This window comes from Pinus tabuliformis, chromosome 1_2, assembly GCF_031772625.1.
Source record: "Pinus tabuliformis cultivar Carrire ecotype Pingquan chromosome 1_2, CPIR1, whole genome shotgun sequence".
NCBI classification, from domain to species: domain Eukaryota; kingdom Viridiplantae; phylum Streptophyta; class Pinopsida; order Pinales; family Pinaceae; genus Pinus; species Pinus tabuliformis.
The window spans coordinates 70,097,191-70,121,018 of NC_142298.1; the positions used below are offsets into that span (position 1 = coordinate 70,097,191).

General features: G+C 37.0%; 1 protein-coding gene across 1 annotated transcript in view; it reads right to left on the reverse strand.

The window, feature by feature from the left end:
• The window catches only part of LOC149204468 (B3 domain-containing protein At3g17010-like), a 63,549-nt gene extending 42,992 nt beyond the window's left edge, over positions 1 to 20,557 (reverse strand). The window contains exons 1-3 of the mRNA XM_089397133.1: positions 20,417 to 20,557; positions 19,763 to 20,213; positions 19,556 to 19,647 (exon numbers count right to left, since the gene is read on the reverse strand). Coding sequence (XP_089253259.1) covers positions 19,556 to 19,647; positions 19,763 to 20,213; positions 20,417 to 20,557 — 684 coding nt within the window. The remainder of the gene's footprint in view (positions 1 to 19,555; positions 19,648 to 19,762; positions 20,214 to 20,416) is intronic.
• Positions 20,558 to 23,828: the final 3,271 nt, after the last annotated feature.

Sequence of the window (23,828 nt, forward strand, 5' to 3'; positions counted from 1 at the left end):
GCCCTTGGTTTCCTTGGCTCTTTATGTGACTGCGGGCCAACCCTTGTATTAGAGACCCTTTATTGGTGGATCACAATTGGAGATTTTAGTTTCTGTAACAACATGCCTCAACCTGCAAATGTCGGTTTGCGATCTCCGATGTGACATTATCCTCTGCCACATGTACCCTGTGAGTGGTGACACGTGTCGCCTTGTTTTCCCCCTATGTCCCCTCAAAGCATTGAATCCACATGCCATGTGTCTGCCATACTGCCACGTCAGCTTCCCCATGTCCCTTATCGGGACCAATCATGTGCCGCCACATGTCATTTATCGGAACCAATCTTTGCTCACCATATGTCCCTTATCGGAACCAATCTTACGTTGCCATGTGTCTCGTTGGAGGAGAGAGAATAGGCTCGGTCCTGCTTTGTTTTTACGTTGAAATCCTTTGTTAACCTGCATTAGGCCCTCCCCGATGCTTTCACACTGAAGGTACAATCCCAATGCTTTAACACTATCGACGTTCGTTGATCGCAATTTGTTAAGGTTGACACTTTGAAAAGGCTGATCGTCAATCGCCAATATGGCCTAGACCCGCCGACTGCTGATATGACGATATCGCTCTAGACTTCCAAAGTGTGGGACCCCCGATATGTCGGGACTTACAATTTTCTGGATCGTCGATATGTCGAGACCCGAGATTTTACACTTAGGCATTTTCTCCTTGTTTTCTGATTTTCAAAGGGAAACTTCAATCTGCTCTAGCTTTTGATTCCGGAGTCCATTCTAGGACTTCCACATACCGTTGGAAATATTATTCTGAGAACTATCCAATGGAGGGGGTATGATTTAGCTTTGAGGACTTCTGTGGCTTCATACTTCACCACTCTTTTGCACTTTGGGCAACTGAAAACACATTTTGCAGTGAGTGACAACAATAACCATCAAGAGATTTTGGTCTTTCAATTCTATTTGATGGTTGTATCTTTTAAATTTACTTTTCTTTATAATATACATTCTCAATATGAAACAACACTTGGAAATGAATTGATCCAATATGGCTGCCAATTTAATTTAATTAATAATCTTCCATTGAATCTATCAGATTTCCATCCATATTTCATAGACCCCTTTGAGATACATTTGGAAAGTTATCCTACACTGAATATTGTTGATAAAATAACATATGCACATAAAACTAAAAAAAAATTCAGGTCGTTGAATCTAAAAATACATATTCATAATCTAGCTTGTTATCTTTTCATTTAAGTCCCTTCTAATCATTAATGGAAATTCATCCAGATTTCTATGATCTAATTGAAATTCAGTTGGAAGGGTTATTTCAAGGGAAGGTAATTAAATTGCTTCTTGTAAATAGAAATTAGTCTACATACTATATTCAAATTTATTTTTATTCATTTAACTATATTCTTGTTACTAATGTCTAACCGGTGCATACATGCTGCAGTTAAAATGAGAGAATGGTTTCATTGGAAGTATGACTGTACCTAGTCATGTTTCCTTCCATTCAAGTTAGAAATAGGAATAGATTAATTTAGATTAGTTCCTTTTTTTTGTTTGCATTTATTCTATTACTGCAAATTTTAATAAACAAGTAATGAGTCCAAATTTTTCCTTGGCATTCCCCTATCATTTCCTGGCAAAGTGGATTAAAACATATCATAGTCAAATCATATACACTTGAGATGCACTTGATTGCATTACTTTTGTAAAAATTCATCATATGGTTTAAAAAATGTTTCTGTGATAAAATCATCTATGAAGAAGTTTTCAAGGAATTGTTTTGATTCACCACTCTTGCCCTCTAACGTAAATTTGAAGTGGATGCAATTGAAAAGCTCATTACTTTCCAATTTTTACTAAATAAGTAGATGATGTTGAACATGGGAGAACTTGAAGATTCACGAGGTAAACTCACAGTCAATATTCTTCCAAGTATGCATTAACAGATTCATCTTCATCTCTTGTTAGTTTTCTCTTTTTTCGTAGTCATTTATTAATTTATGCTTTGTTTCTTTTGTAGGTATTCATTGGCTTGACTTGAGATAAGCAAGCAGTCAACTCTTTAACATGTCCAAGTAAGTAATTGTTGTTTCATCAGAACTTGGATCTTCATGATTCATTTTCATGCCTCTATCAGATCAGATTTGGAGCTTATTCTCCTTGGTTTGGTTTCCTTTCAAAGTTTTTTGGAGAAACAATAATGATCCTCTTCGAAAAAGCTAAATTGGGGAATTTATGAACCTTTACTCTCTCTCTTAAGCGTTAGTTTTATTAGAAAATGGTTAAAATTCTTTCATGAAGATGTTACTTTGAAACACGAAAATTTGCAACAGACATGGACTTTCTCGATTAGCTTATTATTTATCATCACTGCTAGTCATCCTTCAATTTCAAAAGCCTAATCACTTATAACTCCCAGATTCCCAAAAAAAAAACGTTCACATGATTATCTTCTTTGATTTATTTTGTTGAGAAATTTATATAAGCGATCTTGTTGGAGTTTATCTTTTAGATTTGATTTTTATTTCAGCTTTTGTCTTCTTCATTCTTAGAGTTTGTTGATTTCTTTGTACTTTAGTTTGCAATTATTTTCTTTTTTGCTTTCGGTTTATGTTTGATTTTGGGCAATTTCACCATGATTTCATGTGAAAGTCCTTTTTCTCACCTAGTAATGGTTGACATGCATAGGAAATCTTTACTCTATCTATTTCAATGAGTTTCATTTATCATTAAAGGAATATCTTTATGAGATCACAAATCCATCTTGCTTTAAACATTTTTCATGGAGGAAACACACACCTTTTCTAAGTAATATGGTTTACCTTTTCAAGGAAAGAACAAAACTAATTGAAACTCAATGAATCCCTTCCATCCCCTCCACTTTATAAAAGACTCTGATTGATATTCACGAGGAAAGAGTTTGGAGTCAACGTTATGAAAGTATTATACCCATTCACATAAGTCTCTACTTCCATCCCACCTCTTTCACTCAAATACATCATAAACTAAAAGCTCAAAATGCGCTTATCAAAGGGCGATTAAAAGAGGAAGCATGGAAAATACAAGTAAACTCGTCGGGGCTATGAATGCTCGCTGGCAATGAAGCGATGTTAGATACCATTCATAACAATGGATATATGCTTTATCAAAAAACTCCTATATGTACCTTCTTCCGTTTCTCATACAAGGTAATTTTAGAATAAAGTTATCCCAAAATTTGGATTCATAATTTTTACTCAAGTCTCCTTTCAAGTACTTATCTTTTCAAACTCATATTGCTTAATCTATTTATGTGGGACCCATGGAAATGTTTTAGAGTTTAGAAGATTTTGTGGAATCCATTATTTTTAATCTTTCGGGTAAATTAAAGTTCATTATCTTTCACCAGAGATAATTGTTTCTTCCTAGTTTGTCACAAATTGTTATAGGGTAAAACCTAACACCACCCATTATTCACTTAATTCTCATTATGGGGACCCTTTTACTGATTGATTGGTCATATTACTATTTATTTTTCTACGTCTAGGTTGTTCCAATGAGTTCATTTTGTTCGTATCTTCCTATCTAAACTAATTTGATCTCATTTGGACTTTTGGTTATTGAATTGTGTCTACTTGAAGGTCAATTTTTTTCATCGCTTTGGACTTTTCGATTGATAATTCCTTTTGTTTTATTAATTTTGTTCATTTTTATAATAGCTCCCGAGACAAAGAGTTAAGTTGTAAAATTCAAAATGGTTAGAGACAAAGGTTTAAAGCATGTCACATATCATATATCAAAGTTATAATAGAACCATTATCCAAAGTCTCAAACCATTGGTATTCCAACCATACACCATATTGCAAAGAAATTAAACCAAAATCTGGGCTATTTTATTTTGCGGGGTTTAATAAACCATAATCCAAAGTCTGATCCTTTTTAATATTAAAATGGTATAAACAATGCAGTGGGATTATTAAAATGGTTTATAACTTTGTATTATAACCCTAGTACTAACACACATATTAATGGCATCGGGGATACCATATCGAAACTTTTTGATATGTTATAACTGTAAAAAACTCTGACAAATGTATAAACCCCAATGTTCGATACAAGCCCCTCTTATATAAGCTTTGGGTCATATAATCCTCCGCATACCGCAACCTCATAAATATTACATATCAGAGTTTTACCTGTATTTCATACACAACAAACTTCCGATATATAATGATGCCCGACCTCTGGTATGGCCCATGTCCCTCTCTACATTGTCATGCCACATCCCACTCGCCATGTAACAAGTCCCCCTAAACTGGACCCATCGCCACGTATCCCAATCCACTCCCGCATATTGGGAATATCAAGGCTTATGGGGTTATAACACTTCAAATTTTTCGATAAGAGTCTTCTGACCCCTAGAACCGATATGAAATTTAAATCTGGGTTTTAAAAGATATCACAACCATTCATAAATTAGAATTTTGGTTGGGGCATATGTTTAAAAGTTCCGATGTCCTAGATATGATATGAAATTAAATCCACATTATAAAATTATTGGGTTTGCCCACCTCGGGAATTTTGTAATGACTATTATTTGAAACTTCCGATAGTCCAGATCCGATAGGAAACTTACCTGCGATGTATTGAAACATTAGGTCCGAACTTGTATCGGAGATTTTAGACTCTGTCCCAGCTTTAAATCCTCGATGCCCAAACTTCCAGTGTATTTATCCTTCCGCCACCTGTCTCCACCTCTATTTTCCCTCTATCATAACGTTGGATCTGACGTGGTTTAAAGATATGTTTAAATGTCTTATTGGTTCCATTTGTTATATTCTAGACTTTGTATTTTGGCCTCACCTTAAAATTTCCAATATGCTTTATGGCTCCAATCTCGATATATGGATCTGATGGCTCAATTTATATTATGCACCATGTTCTTTATTAGTATGAATTGTTCCAAAATTAAGGTTTTGGCTATGTGACTATTGTGAAGCTTCCAATATATGTTTTCTGATAACCATTTCCCTACTGCGGTCAACACATGCCACTTGTCCATAAAGGGGGTCGTTGTTATAAGCCACTGATATTAAGCTTTGATTCTAATTGGTTTTGGGTTTAAATTGGAATTTGTTTTTATATTATTAATTTATTGTTTTGCCATTTTTTATGGTTAAAACTCTGATTTTGTAACAACCTTGGTGAAAATTCCATGTAATAAATGTTAAAAACAATAACCACGGATGACTGAGACACTTATTTCAAGATGAATGTTGGCCAAGACATCCTAGGGGGCATTAATTTGGTTGTTTATGACTAAGGAAATTGGAAAAGGCAATGGTTAAGGCTTTGGAAAGGCAAAATGGCATTTTGGAACAATTATTTATGAAAATAATGGAAATTAGGAGAAAAAGGAGGTAAAAGGCTATAGGTTGCATGTGAGGAGGAAAATGAAGGAAAATAATGGAAAATGAAGAAAATAGAGGCCTCATTCATAAAAAGGCTTATGAGGATCAGTTGGTAAACCTTTTTCCAGTTCAGTTTTGGAGCACTCTCATTATTCTCTCTCTCTCATACTCTTGGATACTTAGAGTTTTTCCTTGGAGCACTTTGGCATTGGAGAAAGAAAAGAAAAGAAGGAAAGAGGAAGAAAAGATCAAGAGGGGAAAGGCAAGACCAAGCAACTACAACGGGCTTCATTGCAGGTATCGACTTGCATGTGTATTTTCCTTGCTAGATTTTCCATGCATGGCATTGCATGTGGTTCTTTTCTATTATGGCATGGGTTTTTCCAGGTGTAATAATGTTTTTCAGCCTAGCCTTTCCATTTCCGGATAGCCATGGTGTGATGGGGTTCTCATGTTTGGTTGAGCTGGATTGCTAGATGGATTTGAAGTTAAGTGAGGTGGATCTCCGAAATGATAGAACACATGGCCTAGTAACCCCTGAACCAGACTATGGGTTGCGGTAAAGATAGATTTTGTGTTGCCTTGGATGGCCTAGGAATCCTTTCCGGTGAATGGCAGGATATACGATAAAGCCTAGAGGTGGTTTTCTCTCCGTTGGGCCTAGTAATCTCGATTTTGGGACATGCGATAAAGCCTGGAGAGTGGATCTTGGTTTAGGGAGAGTGGATCTTGGTTTAGGGCCTAGTAATCTGGGTTTGGATTGCGCTAAAGCCTAAAAGACTAGGAGATGAAAATTCCTCATGGGGTAGGTGGAGAAATCCAGTGGCATCCATGCTTCTTTGGCCTAGTGATTGTGTGGAGATCACAATAAAGCCTGTTATGATGTGTTCGTTGTGTTGGCCTAGTGATCCGAGATGGATTACAGTAAAGCCTGGTTTCTATTGATGAGAGTGAGGTGGTTTAGCCTTGGTATAACCTAGTTGATTTATTTTGGTTTGAGTCCCACATTCATGCTTGGAAATGGCATGGGGGTGATTGGTTGAAGAGATACTTGGCTCAGCTAATCTATGGTCGGGTGGAATGTGGTAGTCCCATCTCCTGTCAGTTCATTGCATTGATTAATGAGAAATTTAGTCCATTGATTTTCATGTGTAGATGTAGTGGTGTATCTATGGATTTTGATGGCTGATATGTTTATTGTAATTATGTTCCTATTATGTTGGTCATATGTTCATTTTATGGAAGCAACTATGTTTGGCTCTCAGCATGTTTTTACTTTTATTTGAATGGATATTGTATCTATGACCTAATAAGTGATAAGGTAACAAATTACATGAGGAAACAATGGTTCATGGTGATTCTTAGATAAGTAAGAGATCCCTACACTTAACTATGTTGTTTACACCTGTAGGTTACATGTCGATGATATGTTTGATGAAATGCCTGTCATGGCTAGTAGGGGTTTGGTTAAGGCCTTGATCAACTATTTAATTTTGCATCATTGTTTCCCTGTACCTTACTTAATTATGAGATTTCATTCCATTCTGGGCAACAACCTGGGCTTTGTGCTTGAAAGAGTAGCTCAAATCCCAGAGTCGCTAGCACAGAACTAGCAAGTTTCATCCACAGTCGCTGGCATGCAGGCCTATGAGAGCGAATTTAGGTCTCTGGTCACTCCCTTTCCCATAACATGAGAGTGACTGAGCCTTAAATTTTCCAGAACAATAGTGGGACCTAGGGACAGGCTGTCTGAGTGACTGACTTGTCTCCTGAGGGTTTTGTTGATGATGTTGGATGGTTGTGTGTGATGTTTCGTCGATTCCACTTTCTTAAGGTTACCTAGGAGGTCGAATATGATCATAGTAGCCTCTCATCTCATGTTTACCCCAGTTGGCATGGTTACTTGGGTGGATGTGGGAGGAGGGTGTTACAGATTTTGTTTTTGTTTATTGTTACAGAGGCCCAATTAAGGCCATTATTAAAATCAAATCCGGACAATCACCAATGAAAATTTTCCAGGTAGCTAAAGGATTTTATAAAATGTTGGCTCAGTTATTCCATGCACGAAAATATGTTGAAACAAATTTAAAATCACCAGGATTTCTCTTATCTAATCATGCCAATTTGGGTAATTTTTTTAGCTGCTCCCTTCAGTATTCTGCTAGGCCCAATCAAAACATTCCTTCTATCTTATTCTATTATCAACATTTTTTTGATTGAGGGATTTGGGGATTTTTGTTATGAATGTAATCATGTATAAATAGGCATTGATAGGCTTTGTATAAGGGATTCGAATCTTGGAGAAGAGGCTACACTATGTTCGAGATTTTAATCTGTTTGTAAAGGAGTTTTGTCACATTTACACTATTGTAGTGAGTCGAAGTCTTTCTTTGCAGACAGAGATTGAATTGTTGGCAATAAGAGATTTGCACTATAATAGTCTTTTGAGTTATGTAATTTGATTTATTTTATAATAAAGATTTGTTTCGATAATGCATGCATGACACTATTGTTTACATTTATTATTGAGATGAATTTTTTTTCAATCTTTCAAATGCATCCATGGTGAATGAGTATTCTAATTAGATTTATGCACTATTGTTCAATGATAATTATTAACTCATTTAAAATTATGATTAAGTTATCTTACATAATTAATCATAGATGTATCTTGAAAACTATAATTTGTGTAAGAACAAATATTTATTGCCTTAGGACAGCTAGCTATCTAACAGTTTAGAGTCATAGATGTTTAGCTTTTATACATGACATTTTATTTGAACTACTTAAGTATTCTATTGTGAATGATTTAGTTCTTATGCATATGTTATCAAGAGTTGGAACTATTTACAGTTAAGTGTCTAGTAACTGCTTATTAGGCATTAAATTGTGGATAATTGTTTTAACAAGGAATAGATATTGTGCACTATTTCCCTAGTATATTTCCTTAATTTTATTTCAATTCCTACATGCTTCTTTTCACATCTCTTAAACTTGCTCTCAATTGAGAAAAAGACTTCTCTTTCTCTCAATCGAGATAGGTATAGGATAATTGCATCTTAGGTTAAGTTCTCTTTCCAAGAGGAAAAATTCATGTGTGGCTTGGTTGAGCCCCAAATCAACTTAAGCATCACTTTCTTGCCTGATAAACAAAGAATGTTGATTGGATGTCTCTTCTCTATTGGTGGTTGAAAGTCATATCTTAAGCCAGTGGAAATAGAGAGAAGGTAATTGGACCTAGTCCAACCAGTCAAAACCACCATCTCAACGGATAAGGATTTTCTCTAAGTTCTCGACCGGGTGGTCTCCCTTATAATGTTGTAGGAAAAGATTTTCAAGCCTTCAACACACCCATGGATGATGAGGGGCACTTAGTTCTGGAGTCGGAGGCTATTTTGGACACCCATGAGAGGCACTTGTAGAACATGGTTATCAAGGAATTTTTTATCAAATGGAGGAAACTACCAGATGAGGATGTCACTTGGAAGGGAGAACAGATACTTCAACATCCTTCATTACAGTTTCTTGAGGACAAGCAACATTTTGGCAAGGAGGACTATGATTTTCCCACTTAGCAATATTGCTAAGGGGAAATATAAATTTTTTCCCAATTTGTATTAATTTGTACTTGCACTTAGGAAAGGTGGGTTTAGAGGTCCCACATGAGTTTTTGAGTTAAAGGGAGGCCCAAACATTAGAAGAAGGGGGAAAAAATCGAATTGCTAGTGGTAAGTGGGGGCCACCCATAGAGAAATATGGGCCACAAGGAAATAAACACTCATTGGAGGGAGATTGGTGGGGGGAAAGTTGATGGTCGGGCCCACGTGGGAATTTTGGAGGCTCTTTGAAAAAAGAGAAGGCAATCATTTTTTGATGTTCTTAGTCATTTTAGTTTTCTATTAGACTAGAACGATTGAGCTGAAGCCACGTCTGCAAGTGTTGTTGAGCACAAGAGGTTTCCGGGCGGAAATCTCTCCCCTTGCTTCGATGGACTTCGAGTGCTAGCCTAAGAAGGGAGTATCATCCTTTTTAGATAGATCCAAGAGCAACGTGGTGTGAGTGTGGGGAAGTTCCAACAGCAGTAGCGCAAGCACTACGTAGTCTTTAGTAGTGTCATGTGTGGGGGTTGAGGAGAGAAGGGAATTTTAGGATGAAACTTGTGGGGGAGTTCAAGAAGGAGAAGAGTTGGTGATTGTAGTCATTTTGCGGGCATTTAGTAGTAGGATTTAAAGGTGGGTCGAATTACCCAACAACAAATCCATTGAGGGAAATTGGGCCGAAATTCCAAGGTCAACATTTGGCCAATTCCTTCATGGGTTTTTGTGGGTATTTGGTGGAGAGCTCGGGGTTAATTCCAGGAATTTTCTTAGCACCGGAGGAGACCCTAACAACTATTCTTCACAACCAGTAGCTCAATTTTCTTAATAGTTTAGCGCATCACCAAAGAGAAATCAACTAGCACACTTGGTGGAATTTATCTTCATCACTTGGGCTTTACTAGATTGCCTTGGGCAAGCCTAGGTGCATACTTTCCAAGCACCCATTGTAACCTCATGTTTTATTAATAAAATGGCTTAGCAATGTAGTTTTTGGGGGATCCATCTCGTGGTCTGATTTGTGGGCAAATTTTCTATGTGTTTTTCTCTATGCACGCTTTGTTTATTACTGTAAATTTTCCTTAGGGATATTAACGTATAGCAGGAATTATAATTTTGTGGCACTAACTTCTACAGGGGTAGGGTACATAGCAGTGAAAATCGCTACATGTGGGGCTATATGGCTTCATAAGCTTCTAGTATCCTTGTTTGGTCAGAGGGTTGAGACGATGGTTATACACTACGAAAATCAAAGTTGCATCAGGTTGTTAGAGAGAATCCAATGTTTCACTATAGTTCTAAGTATATAGACATCAGATACCAATTCATCGGGGATTATGTGTAGTGCATGACTATTTACCTATAGTATACACTGACATATGAGAAGGTAGCGAATATACTGACAAAGGCATTAAGGAAGGCGAGATTCATCTTCTTTAGAGACAAGTTGGGTGTTATGCAGGACACCTTCCTCGTTAAGAGGGAGTGTTACTTTATATATCTTGGATAGGTGTTCTAGTATCACATTGTATCTATGAGGCTAAGGAAAACATTTTATCCAATGCCCAAAAAAGGTTTCTAAGGAAAGGCCTTGATTAAAATTAATTAATCAGTATTAATTGGGGTAAATCTATTTTCCTCTAGTGAATTCTAGAAAAATCATGAGAAGGGGTCAAGATGATCTTAGCCATCAATTGAGATTAGATAATGACCGTTGATTCATCAATGAGAGATTATAAGAGGAAATTGATTGACATTTGAAGAACACATCGAGACACAAAGCTGTAATGATAGCAAGGGCGCAAAGGTAGCGCAGGGACACCAACAGTGGGGTTTCAACAGAGAGTTTTGGAGAAAATTTTCGAAATAAATTTTCCACAGAGATTCCAACATTCTAAGAGAAGGAAGGAGGTTGAATTATTTTTCAAGAGGGAGGACGATTCAGCAAATACGCATTGCCAGTTTACCTAGTGCGAATTGCAAAAGATACAGATTGATTTCCAGTGCCGAAGTTAGCTACCGAAGGAGGTGCAAGTGGCTTTAGAGAGTAGCGGGAGGCAGTGTGGTTGTCAGAACAACTTTTCAAAACCTAAAAAGAATTTCCCAGGCAAGCCATGCACATACTCTAGTCATCAGTGTGGGAAGCAAGAGGAGTTGTGAACATGAAAAGAGAGGATGTGTGATTTTGTAGAAGGAAACTTGGGTTTCCAGATCGATTTTTCTAGTATAGATAATATTTGTCGAAGATTTACTAGTGAGAGGCAATCATAATGTAATTCTAAAATTTTCTAGAGAATTAATAATAAAACCCTCACCTGCAAAATTGGTTTTCCCCTCAGGGTTTTTCTAGGGACATTTGTCCAAAATATTGGTGTTCATTATTTGTGTCTGTATACAATAATTTTCTCAGTTCTTATGGTTATTTATTTTCAGTGAAGTTGTAGTAGTGTTTTATTCAGTATTTTCCGCAATTATTTTGCAGAAGACAAATAATCAATTGATAAAAGGATAATAACTAGTTAACTGCAACAGTAATCAAAATTTCACATATATGGTGTAGTGATGACTAGCTTGGACCCCTCCTCTCTATAGTGTGTTCAAAACCCCTATTTGGTGGTCTGTTGGAAGGAATGTCTTCAAAAACCTTATAATGTTTATCAAACAAGGCCTAGATATTCAATGAGTAATGTCGATCCCCATCTGATGTCTTTTGTTGCATTATCATGCACTGCGTATCCCACGCTATGTATCCATGGTGAAAAATAGCTTCCATCTTCTTAGTCATGACCACCTTTGGAGCATCAATGGCCATTCCTCTTAGTCATACCCTTTATCCTTCTTGCGTGACCCATTCCATTTTCATGGTACTATAATCATTCCAATGCCTCCCTATGGAAATGAGTTATTGTCAATGTTAATCTAGGTTGTCATTGATGTCAATAAAGCAATGTTTGTGATGGAAAATTCTTTAATTCATGATGTTTCCTATTGATGCCCATTGATCATAATGATCATAGTAATGAAAGTTTGATATATGATGATATGATGAAATGGAGGACCCAAGTGGATTAAATACATATATACAAATAGAATAAACGCAGTAGACCCAATCAAGGATGCCATTGGAAGCCATTAAAAGTCAAGAATAGGAGTAGCCAAAGAAAAACTATCGGAAGAGTTCATCGAAAGTAGTTTATTAGAAGCCATCATGAAGCCAAAGAGTAAGAGGAAGAAGTCATTGGAAGCCATCGAGAAGCAAAGAGGAACACATCGGTGCAGGAACATAAATAGTGTTATCGGAGGAGCTAAGAACCCAATCTAAGAAATAAACCGTGGAAACAATGCATTGGAGTTAACATATTAGCAATATATTATATCAGTGGCTTTATTACATTGAAATGTGCGATTGCGATTTGAGATATGGACCTGACTGTTCCAATAGAGCAATATCTAATGTAATACCGCGTTCGCCACTATCAGAAGTTACGTATTGCAAGTCATAAATGTCAGTACCCAAAACCTGTGATTGCGATATTACTACGGACCCGACGACACCACTATAATATAACTTAATATGATATTGCATCCATCGCAAACCATAAAGTTTTATTATGTGTCACCGCTTGAAATTACGATAGCGACATATGTTGTGGACCCGAAAAGACTATCAAAACAGTTTTAGTATAACACTGCATCCACCACATCACAAGTTTTAATGAGGGCTTGTCACATTAAAAACTTCATTCGTGATATGAATTACAAACCTGACTGTTCCATTACAACATGCCCTAAAGAAATACCGCATCCGTTGTATCGGAACGTTCATATCGCAAGTCTTAAGAGGATGTCACGTCAAATCCTCCAATTGCGATAATATTGCTGACTCGCGGGACCATTACAATTCACCTTTAAAGAAACATCACATCTGTCATATCAAAAAGTCTTAAAGGATGTCACAATGTCGATTGTGATATAATATGCGGACCCAACAGTTCCATCAGAATACACCTTTATGTATTATCGCATCCGCGTATCAGAAGTTATGCAAATCATAAAGGGTTGTCACCCCAGACCGCCGATTACGATAAACCCCTGAACCGCCGATTGCGATAGAAGCTATGGATCTGCCGGATCTATTGACAACTGTTTAATTTTATCTCGTGTCTACTTCATCGGCAGTATAAGTATCAGCTATGTTACAATGGTAATATAAAAGGTTGCGATTGTGTACCTCTAAAAATTGCAATTGTGATTAAAAATGTGGCATGTGGGACCTCCATGTAGGCCTTGGATGAATATTAAAAAGGGCCTCTCTGATATATTGTGTTATGAGAATACCTCCGGAAGTTGCATTGTGATTAAGGCGATGAGATGGAAAACCACCGATTGTGATAGAACTGTGGACCCGACATAATCATTAAAAACTGTTTAATATCATATGGCATCCGCTCCGTCGAGGAATTAGCTATGTTATGTACAAACCTCCGAAAGTTGTGATTGTGATGAAATCTATGACATGGTGTGTGGGGAACTCTATTGATGCAATTTCCTTAAATAACAAGGCTATGTCATAATTTGTTGAATATTAGAAAAAGGCTATCCGATATATATTTTTAATATACAAGTCGGCCTCCCTCCAATAAACATGACCTTTGGTCATTGGTGAAACTCATATAAAAATGAGTTAAAACGCTTCACTTCAAGGTGCGGATCTCGAGCATCGATAATAGAGAAGAAAAACAGTTCACAACTCATGAAATCACAGGAAGCTGAAGGACAAGTGAAAAGGAAAACAATGAATGTAAGCCGAAGGTTAAGCGAGACAAAGAAAATAACGAAGCTGAAGGTTAAGCGAGATAGAGAAAAGAATGAAGCCAAAGGCCGAGCGAGTGAAGAAGGAAACCGGAGGTCTAGGAGAGGAAGAAGAAAGTTTAAGGTTGAGCTTCTATGACTAAGTTATTCACACCTCTGAAGTACTCCTGAAGCAGTTACCACAACAATTAGAACAAAGGGTTGAAATAGAGAATTTTTTGTGTATAGAACTTAGTACAGTTTATTGTAGACACATTGAAGTTGTGTAAAGACTATTGAAGACCATGATGCATTAGTCATCATGAGGTAACCTTGGAGAAAGTGGTTGGGTATAATGAAGAGAATTGGTGACACCTTCTATAAGACAAGGTTATCATTGATGATGTAGCATGGAGACTACAATTAATTTGTAGATTGACAGAATTCAGTGAAGAAGATTTTGGGAGCAGAGAATTACTACCAAACATATCTAGACAAAATATAGCAGAGGGTCAGAGCCCTTGGGGTTGGTGCCTCAGAATTGGAAGGATTGGTGTCCTTGGAGTTGGTGCTCCTAAATCCAAGGTTGGTGACTTGACAAGATAGGGTAAGAAACCTAGAGGTTAGAGCCTCACAAAAGACCAAATTGGTGCTTGGAAACAGGTTGGAAGGGTTGGAGCCCTATATATTGTACTTGATTCATTATAAAGATTATATTAATAAAATAATTTATTCCTATTGCTTATTTTGTGTTCTAAATATAATTGATTTAACTGGTAAAAGTAACAATTGAAAAGGAATACTGATTCACCCACCCTCTCAGTATTTCCAACATTATTCAATATTTTCCGCAATTATTTTGCAAGAGAAATAATCAATTAATTAAACGATAATAACCAGTTAACTGCAAAAGTAATTAAAATTTCACATATATGGTGTATTCATGACTAGCTTGGACCCCTCCTCTAATTCTATAGTGTGTTCAAAACCCCTGTTTGGTGGTCTGTTGGAAGGGATATCTTCAAAAACCTTCTAGTGTTTATCAAACAAGGCCTAGATATTTGCTGAGTAATGTCGATCCCCTTCTGATGTATTTTGTTGCGTTATCATGCACTGCGTAGCCCATGCTATGTATCCATGGTGAAAAATAGCTTCCATCTTCTTAGTCATGACCACCTTTGGAGCATCAATGGCCATTCCTCTTAGTCATACCCTTTATCCTTCTGGTGTGACCCATTCCATTTCCATGGTACGATAATCATTCCAATGCCTCCCTATGGAAATGAGCCATTGTACCCCTAGCACCACATTTGTATCAGCAAGATCTACCACATAGAAATCATCCACTAGGGTGTAATTTCCCATCTTCAACTTCTTTTGAGGAAACATCCTCTAACAAGTCATCCTTCATCCTCCAACCACTTCTACATCAAGACCCTCAAACTCTTTTATAGCCAAATGTCTCCTAGAAACTAGGGATGCATTTATAAAATTATGAGTGGATCCTCCATCAATGAGGACCGTAGTATGTTGCCCCTGTATGATTCCTCTTACTCTAAAATTTTTGTATCTGAGGATGTGTGAGAGCTTGGCTATAGTATGCCCAATCAATATTTTTTGGTGGCTCTTCATCACTGCTATTGTTTCTATGCTCCTCCTCTTGAGACACTACCTACTCTTCCGCCTCTTTGTTATCTGACATAACCTTTATGCAGTGGACCTTCCCTTTTCCCATGCATGTGTGTCCTAGAACCCAAGGTTCTTTGCAACTGTAACAAAGCTTTTGTCTTCTTAACTCATCTCTGGTTTCTTCCACTCAATTTTCCCCTTGCTAGGGATTCTTCTCCTTATTCTTTTGTGGGGCAATGAACATAGTTGGTGCCTTCCTGGGAATTGCACCTTCCATATCCCTAGTTTTGGTAGTAGTGTCCTAAAGTGTATTAGGCTTAAAAGCCTTCAGCCAACCTTGCAATGGATCACTTAGCCCCTCCTATAATATTATCACCAATCGATCCTGGGATATATCTGTCACCATCACTGCTTATATTTGGAACTTTGTGATGTATTTGTCTGGGCTCCTTGTCTACTCAAGTTGTGCCAGATCTTTGAAATGCAGTCCCATATTCTTCTTTTCAAATCTCCGGATTAATCTATCCATAAACTCCAAATAGGAAGTTACGTTGGCGTGCCCGAGTGTGGACAACCTGTGATACCACCTTTCATGTGTTTCACCCTCCAAATGTAGTTTGGCATATTGGATCTTCTCTGACTCCCTCATAGGATTAAGATGGACAAATATATCAAGATTTTGTACCCATGCTCTAGTTGTACCACCGGAAGTCCTGCTGAAAGTTGGCATATTTATTTTACTTGCCCTCTTCAGCGCATCATTGTTCATCCAACACTTGTTGTGATCTCTTGATTTACTCCTATGCTTGATAGCGCAATAATCCTAGAGTGATATTTGGGTTTGGAACTCTTCCCCCATTGCCTACTACTCCCTCATGTAGTCCAAGAAATTTTCATCTCACCTCTATTGGTTCCTCCAAGAATTTGGGCATTAGTGCCCTTGATGAAGCTTGTTTTAGCAGGGGAACTAGATTGGAGGAATTACTAGCTTTAGTATGGTGATTATCATCTCCTCCAAACAAAATGTAATTTATGTGTGAAAATTTTGCTCCATTATTGGGTAGACTCCGATGAAGGCGGGCCATGGATTGAGCAACAACTTTTAGGCTTGGGCCATCTTATGTTGTCGTTGGGCCACCTCATTTTGTCCTTTATTTATCATCTAGGACACCTCATTTTATCCTTTGGCTAATTCCTTAGTCATCTAATGCCATCCTCTAGATATCCCCTAGACTATCTCATACTACCCTTTGGCTAAATCACTCAACATGTGTTTGAAGCTTTCCTAGGGTTGTTCCTGTGGGTCACCCATTTTTCCTTCTTTTTCCTCTCGTTCTAAGTGCAGATTCTCCTTTTCTTTCTTTTTCTTAATGTAGGTTATGTACCCTTGACCTCCTAGAATTATCAATTGTGTTAACCCTTTCAGGATGGCAGGAACACCAACTCTAAAGCCACTATAATATCCCTTGATATTATTTTCGTTATATTATTAGGGAATTTACTTCAGAAAATTATACCATGAATTTCCATTCCAAAGACACCATAAAAATTTCACAAATTCACACAATAAAAATTGCCAATAATTTAAATAATGTAAAGCTCATAAATTAAATGAAAGTTGCAGCTTCGGCAATAGTTTATTAATGGAATTACCACGAGGAAATTTACATAAATACTTAAAGTAAAACCTGGGAACTTATTTCAAGAAATTGCTTGCACTTGATCTCCTTGATAATTTTAGCTTCGCCGAATATTTTAAACCCACTGCTGCAAGCAATTTCATCCCTTCCAGAATATGCAATTTGGCCCACCAATTAAGAATCAATTTGGCCCCTATGAGAAGAGAACTCGATGTCCAAAAATATTGCAGACTCAACCTCTAAATATCATGCTCCTAACATCCCGAAAATGTTATAAACTCGTCTTCCAACAACTTTCTTAGCTACTCGGCCTAGCAATTCGGCCCTTGATTAATTTTGGCAAATGCAACAATAATTCATCCTTAAAGAATTAGATGAGTTTCCTCCTTAAATTCAATTAACTCATCCCCTTGAAGCACAACAAATTCTTTCCCGACAAATAATGCAATCCAGCCTCTTAAAATCGAATAGATTCAACCTCCACTCAACTGTAAATCAATTCACTGCTACTCAAGGATTTTAGCCCCTTCTTTGAAAATTTGACCCCTTGATGAATTTGACTCAATTTCTCTACAAAGATCAGAATGGCTAGCTAGGGTGACTTTAGGGTGTGTATCTCAACACCGAAAGTGGGAAACAATGAGAGTTTTTTTGTCACTTGGAAAGCTGCTCAAGCTCCTTGATAATTCACAAATAATTTCTTCACACCCTTCCCTTGAGTCTCCTTATTTTAATAATAATTTCCTCCTTTGAAAACCATGGGTGGTAAACATAAACAATGGGTCACTTTAATTTTCTAAAGTGATTTTTACCACCTTTATTTAATTATTATTTATTTTATTCTTGTGACCCCTTTATTTTCTGTCAATAGCCCACATAGCCCATAGGATCCAGTTATGCTATGACTCCAACCCTTCCGTGCTTCTATGGATTGGAAAGGGACCTCACAACAATCACCCATAAGTCTATATAGAAAAATTTTGTTTTCTGAGCAAAGAATTTTAGGATTGAAAAACCTTGTTGGAGATGCCCTAGATATATATTCAAACTCATATGGCAATCACATTTAACAATTTGTAATACCCTTTGGCTAAAGACTAGCAAATATTTAGGTGGAGATCGAGATCCATGCAGTTTTAATGAAGCATCAAAAGGTGCCCTTGTGAGGATAGGCTAGAGAGGAAATATGAAGACACAAAATGGAAAATTCACAAATCATTCAAAGAGGGTGGAGGGCATACATCAAATAATATTGAAAAGTTCAATGTAATAGCTCTATTGATCAAAAGGAAGCTTGTCATGCTTTACACCTCGGTTCCAACTCCGAGGCATGTTGGCCCAAATTGACTTCGCTAGAAATGTAAGTGCCCCATAGTTATGGTGATTGTCTTGACCTTAGGATGAGTCACAAATTTCTAGTATATGTAACTTATGGACTATTGCAAATGTCTCATGGAACATAGTGGTACCTAACCGGTTTGATTCCAAGCCTAGCCCAGGTCATTCTAATGAAGTTACTAACTCCTCTAATCTAAAATCCAAAAACAAAAAAACACTTAAAATGGATGGCATAAGATTAGATAACAAAATCACTCAAAATGGATTGGATAGGCATTAAAATTGGAGACAACATTAAATTAGTACATGCACACATAATAAGGTAAGTGGAGATGTTAGCTATTATTTAAAGTACTAGATGAAGGTAAAAGGATATCCCAGCAGCTTTGAAACTTCTTTTCCAAGTGCACCGTTTTCACAAAAGATTAAGGAGTGACCTAGGATCCATGGAAGACAAGTTAAGTTAGAACCAAGCTTTTTTTAGCTAATTCAACATTAGGCATATAAAGAATTCGTTGTCTATCAATGATGGAAAATTTTAAACTAATCCAACATTAGACATCTAATTGAGATAGAACTCATCATCAACAATAGGAATTTTATCATTGCGTCGCCTCTTACGCATGCTAATTCCATAAACCGATTTTAGAAGAATTAGAGTGTCAAGAAAGAAATAAACCCAAAAAAAAAAATATTTTGGAAAATTTTGCAATTTTTTTTTTTTTTTTATTAACGTTTGAGATTTTTTTTTGGGTTTATGGGTACAGTACCGACTGTATTAGTATTTCAGCTGAATTTCCTCGCGACGATATGACCGAATCTTGTAGCTATGCATTCCACATGACGATCAGACCAATAACTCTAAATGCATTCTAAAAAATGACTGCATGCATTAGCGTGACTTCGAAAAGTAATAACTTTTGCAGTTAACAAAGAACCCATATATTTTGAGATTATGATTGAAGAATGTTGTCAAATACTTGAGTACCATTCAATTTGTTCACCATAATAGCACAAAATGATCAATTTTTTTTCACCATAATAACACAAAACTTTGAAAAAATGAACACTCTTCTGTGTTTGGAGGCATATTACGCAAACTATAGGCCTTTCTATGGAGTTTTATCCATATTCTGCAATTTAATGAGGGTTGGAGGGAGCTTACAATTCTGTAAGCGCCACTAACTGCACTCTTCGGCAGAACCAAAGAAAATTCAGGCAGATTCCTCAGCGAATTAGACTGGCTAGAATTAATGCCTTGGAGAACCTCAACAGAAGAAATACATATGCATGTCAGATGAACAATGGTATACAACAAATATTTTTAAAAAATCCCTCATAGCTTTCAGCTTGGAAATATTAGCTAGCTTACCTGCGAGAGTGTAAGCCATTTTCAAATCTTTTGCTGCAATGTCTCCATTTCTATTTGGCTTTATATCCATCAAGACAGAAGCAGAGGCTGCTGTTGTAGAATTCTCCCTCTGTTGGCACCTTTTCTTGTTGCAGATTGTGGAAAGGTTTAAGTTTCTTGTACTGAAAGAAAAAGCGGTGTAGTTTTGAAAAGGAATGGCACTTTGTTTCTCACAACCACTTGGCCCAAAGATTTTCACAGCAAAATATACATTTCCAACATGTCTAAAAACTAAAATATCTCCAACTTCAATAGACTGCTCGGAAACAAAACTTTCCCAACCATCTGTGAAAAATGCCCACGTCTTAGCACAGCACAGATTCACATGCCACAATTTCCCACTTGGGCCCTGTAGTATTGCATCTTCACACGCCCCACATCGCATTCTCTTTGCATAATCAGTGGGGATCGCCTGCAATAAACAAAATACAATGGAAGAATAGTTATTTCCATCCATGAATTTCTCCAGATTTGGACCTCGGCACTGTCGAACAATATGGGCAAAACACAACTATTATCGTTGGCAGATTTAATACAAAGTCTTAGCATTCTACAAAATTTGGAAACATGATTTCACTAACTACATAGACTCGCCTAATATAATACTTCACCCACCAAACTAGAAGAGGCCTTGGGCTCCATGATTTTGAAAAAGGATGAGCCACCCCAATCCAACGGTCTGTGAGATAATGCAATACATTTTTCAACACAAGCTGTACATGTCCTAGGCGTTTCCATGGAGTCTTCCATATCCATTTCAGCTGTAAGGATTTAAGGTATGCCCAGTGGCTCAAAATTCTAATCTTCTATTGCCAGTTTCTATATTATATGGTTGGAGTCTGGAAACTGGAGTTTTCAAATATTTGTCTCAAGCATGGACGCTCTAGCAAAATTCTAATACATATTGGTTGCCATTTTCTAATATATATTTGTATAACAAAATTCTAATATACATTAGTTGCCAATTCACAACAGCTTTGTGATTATGATGAGAATTTAATTACGTATCTGTATAACATGATCTATGATGGAAAGTTTGAATTGCCCTGTCAATGATTATAACCCATTATAACCTTGCATGGTCTAAGACTAGTCTGCCATCATCATGACAGATTTGCCCTGTCAGTGATCATCACATTACACCATCCATGATTATAACCCATTATAACCTTGCATGGGGCTAAGACTAGTCTGTCATCATCATGACAGATTTGCCCTGTCAGTGATCATCACACTGCACCTTCTCACAGATGACCCCTTCTGAAGATTATAGGCATGTGATAACAGGTGAATAAAGTACAGTTGATAAGCGGCACATGACAGTCAGTTTGTACTCCTCCATGCACCCAATAGCTAGCGATTCCTTCTTTGCCACTTCCAGCGTTCTACCCAGGAAATTCATTTTGGCAGCTAATTCTATCGATCCTCATAACGCACCTCGAATTCAAAGAATTGTCAGTGAACTCTAACTTCTCTGTTATTGGAAAGCCGAATGGATTTCACAGAGATGAGAATTAAAAACACAATCATACAAGTGGCAGTGTTTTGGCTAGAAGACATTACGAAGAAAGGAGTTCAACGACTCAGAAGGCTGGGCAACAGTCGCGTTTCATTTTCAGTTTCACTGTGGAGAAGTGGTGCCGTAGATGCTTTATCCCACGTATCGATGTCCTAGTGGAAACCAGTCTACACGCATGCAGGATTGAAATTTGACGGCCTGTATTACGTATTTGCTTCTACAACGTATTTAACGTACAGACAATCCCTAGGATAAGTTGTGGCGTAGAATGGAAGACCTTGAAATTCTTGTGTATGATAGAGCTGCCTTCCATAGACTTTATGAAGAAGTGAAAGTCAAAATTAGAACCTCAGCTATTTCAGAAAGATTTAGAAGTGACATGGAGTCAAGCAAGGTTGCCCTCTATCCCCCACTCTTTTTGGTTTATATATTGATAAACTCGAAGAGTGGCTAAATATGGTGGAGATGCTAAATCTGGTGGAGATGGTGTTCGGTTGGGGGAGTTTGTGATAAAACTTTTTTTATATGCTAATGATATTGTATTGATTTCTAAATCGGTCCATGGATTGCAAATGCACTTATATGCCCTTGAGCATTTTTGTACAGCAGTGGGGATGCAAGTCAATACTAGCAAGACCAAAATAATGATTTTTTCTAATAAAAGGAAGCAAAGCCAGCATACTTTCTTCTTTGAAGACAACATTCTTGAAGAAGTAAAGGAGTACAAGTACCTTGGGAAGGATTGCAGAAAGAAGAGAATTTTAGGAGGGTGGAAATTGTGGGCTAGTAGCACTCCGGTCTCAAAATGGAAACAAATTGAGAAAATCCAAAAACTTTTGATCACGAGCAAGTTCAAAATAAAAGGTTCGGTACCTTATGACATAATGTTGAGTGAAATAGGAGCAACTTCCATTGAAGCAATTGCTATGGTGCGGCTCATAAGATATCTAAAAAGAATTGAACAAATAAGAGTAGGTAGATGGTCTAATGTTATCTTCAATGAAGGCATCAGCGAAAGAAAGAAAACATGGATGAAACAAAACTACACATGGATGCAAAAATGGAATATCTACCTCAATGCTTGTCCCACAAATAGCAAGGAGCTAAAGGATTTTGTTATGGAGAAGTTCTGTAAAAAGGTATGGGAAAAAGAGTTGGGTAGAAAGAAGAAATATTACATTGAGGAATTCAACCCTACATGTGATTTACAACAAAAAGAGTTCATTGGAGCTAGCATTTTGTGGAGGGCAAAGGTTCTTATTGCTCAATTAAGGACCAACTCACATCAACTTTGGTGTGAAAGAGGACGGTGGAAAAGGCCTCAAGAAGCTTGGGAAGAACGGGTGTGTACATCTCACATCAACTTTGGTGTGAAACAGGACGGTGGAAAAGGCCTCAAGAAGCTTGGAAAGAACGGGTGTGTACATTTTGCACGTCTGGGGTTGTGGAATTGGAAAAACATTTCATTTTGGAATGTGATGCATTCAAAGACATCATAGAAAGTTATGAGAACATGTTAGCATCAGTTTCTTGGCATTGTCTTTTTAGCGAGGGGATTGTTAAAAGGTTGGGTCAACTCATCATCAATTTGAATAGGAAAAGGACTGAATTGCAAAGAGTGAAAAACATGGAACTAATGGTCTCATAGACTATTTTCAGTCCCGTAGACCTTAAAATATCATTTCATTTAAAAATGACAATGAAATTATAGTATTCTAAACCGCAGTGGTTGCATCATTTATGATGGGTAACATATTGATTAAACATTAAATTACATTGTTTAGGTTTAGATTCCCAAAATAGTATACCATTGTTACCATATACTTCGTACAACGCTCTAACTAAATCTAATGCAATGTGATAGAATAGCATAAATGCAATTAGGGATTTTTGTAGTGTAATTATACTTGTTCTAATTAAATTTAATGCAATGCGATAGAATAGCATAAATGCGATTTAGGATTTTTGTAATGTAATTATGCTCGCTATGAAGAAAGGTGAAGATGATTCTCATATAACATTTATGCTAATCACATAACATATTTTTTTTTGCCCGACAAGGCTACATGGTTGTTAATTTCGTGCCAATAAATCTATCTATTGAAGTTGTCTTTCTAGGGGCCAATATCCTTTTTGGATAAAAATAATCAAATTGCAGAAGAGGTGGGTAGAACATATATATGCCCCTATGAATGTAGAAAATATTCAATATGAAGAGCGCATATCATCGCCCAAAGCTCTTAAACTAACCTTCCCATCTACAACATTGACCTCTTAGGTGTCATGAAAGGACATATTAAGGAGTTTGGAAGGAATGTGAATGGATAAGGTGCAACCAAAGGGAGCTATCCAATAGGTGATTTCTTTAGCGACTAACCACTAGAGAGATAGGAAAGAAGATAAGGATGGCTTATCTTAACGTGTGGTTTTTATACTTGTTGGTAGTTGGCTTGATGCTTGCTTAACACTCACTGGGTTCAAAGGTGTGTGCATGGGATCTAAAGGCCC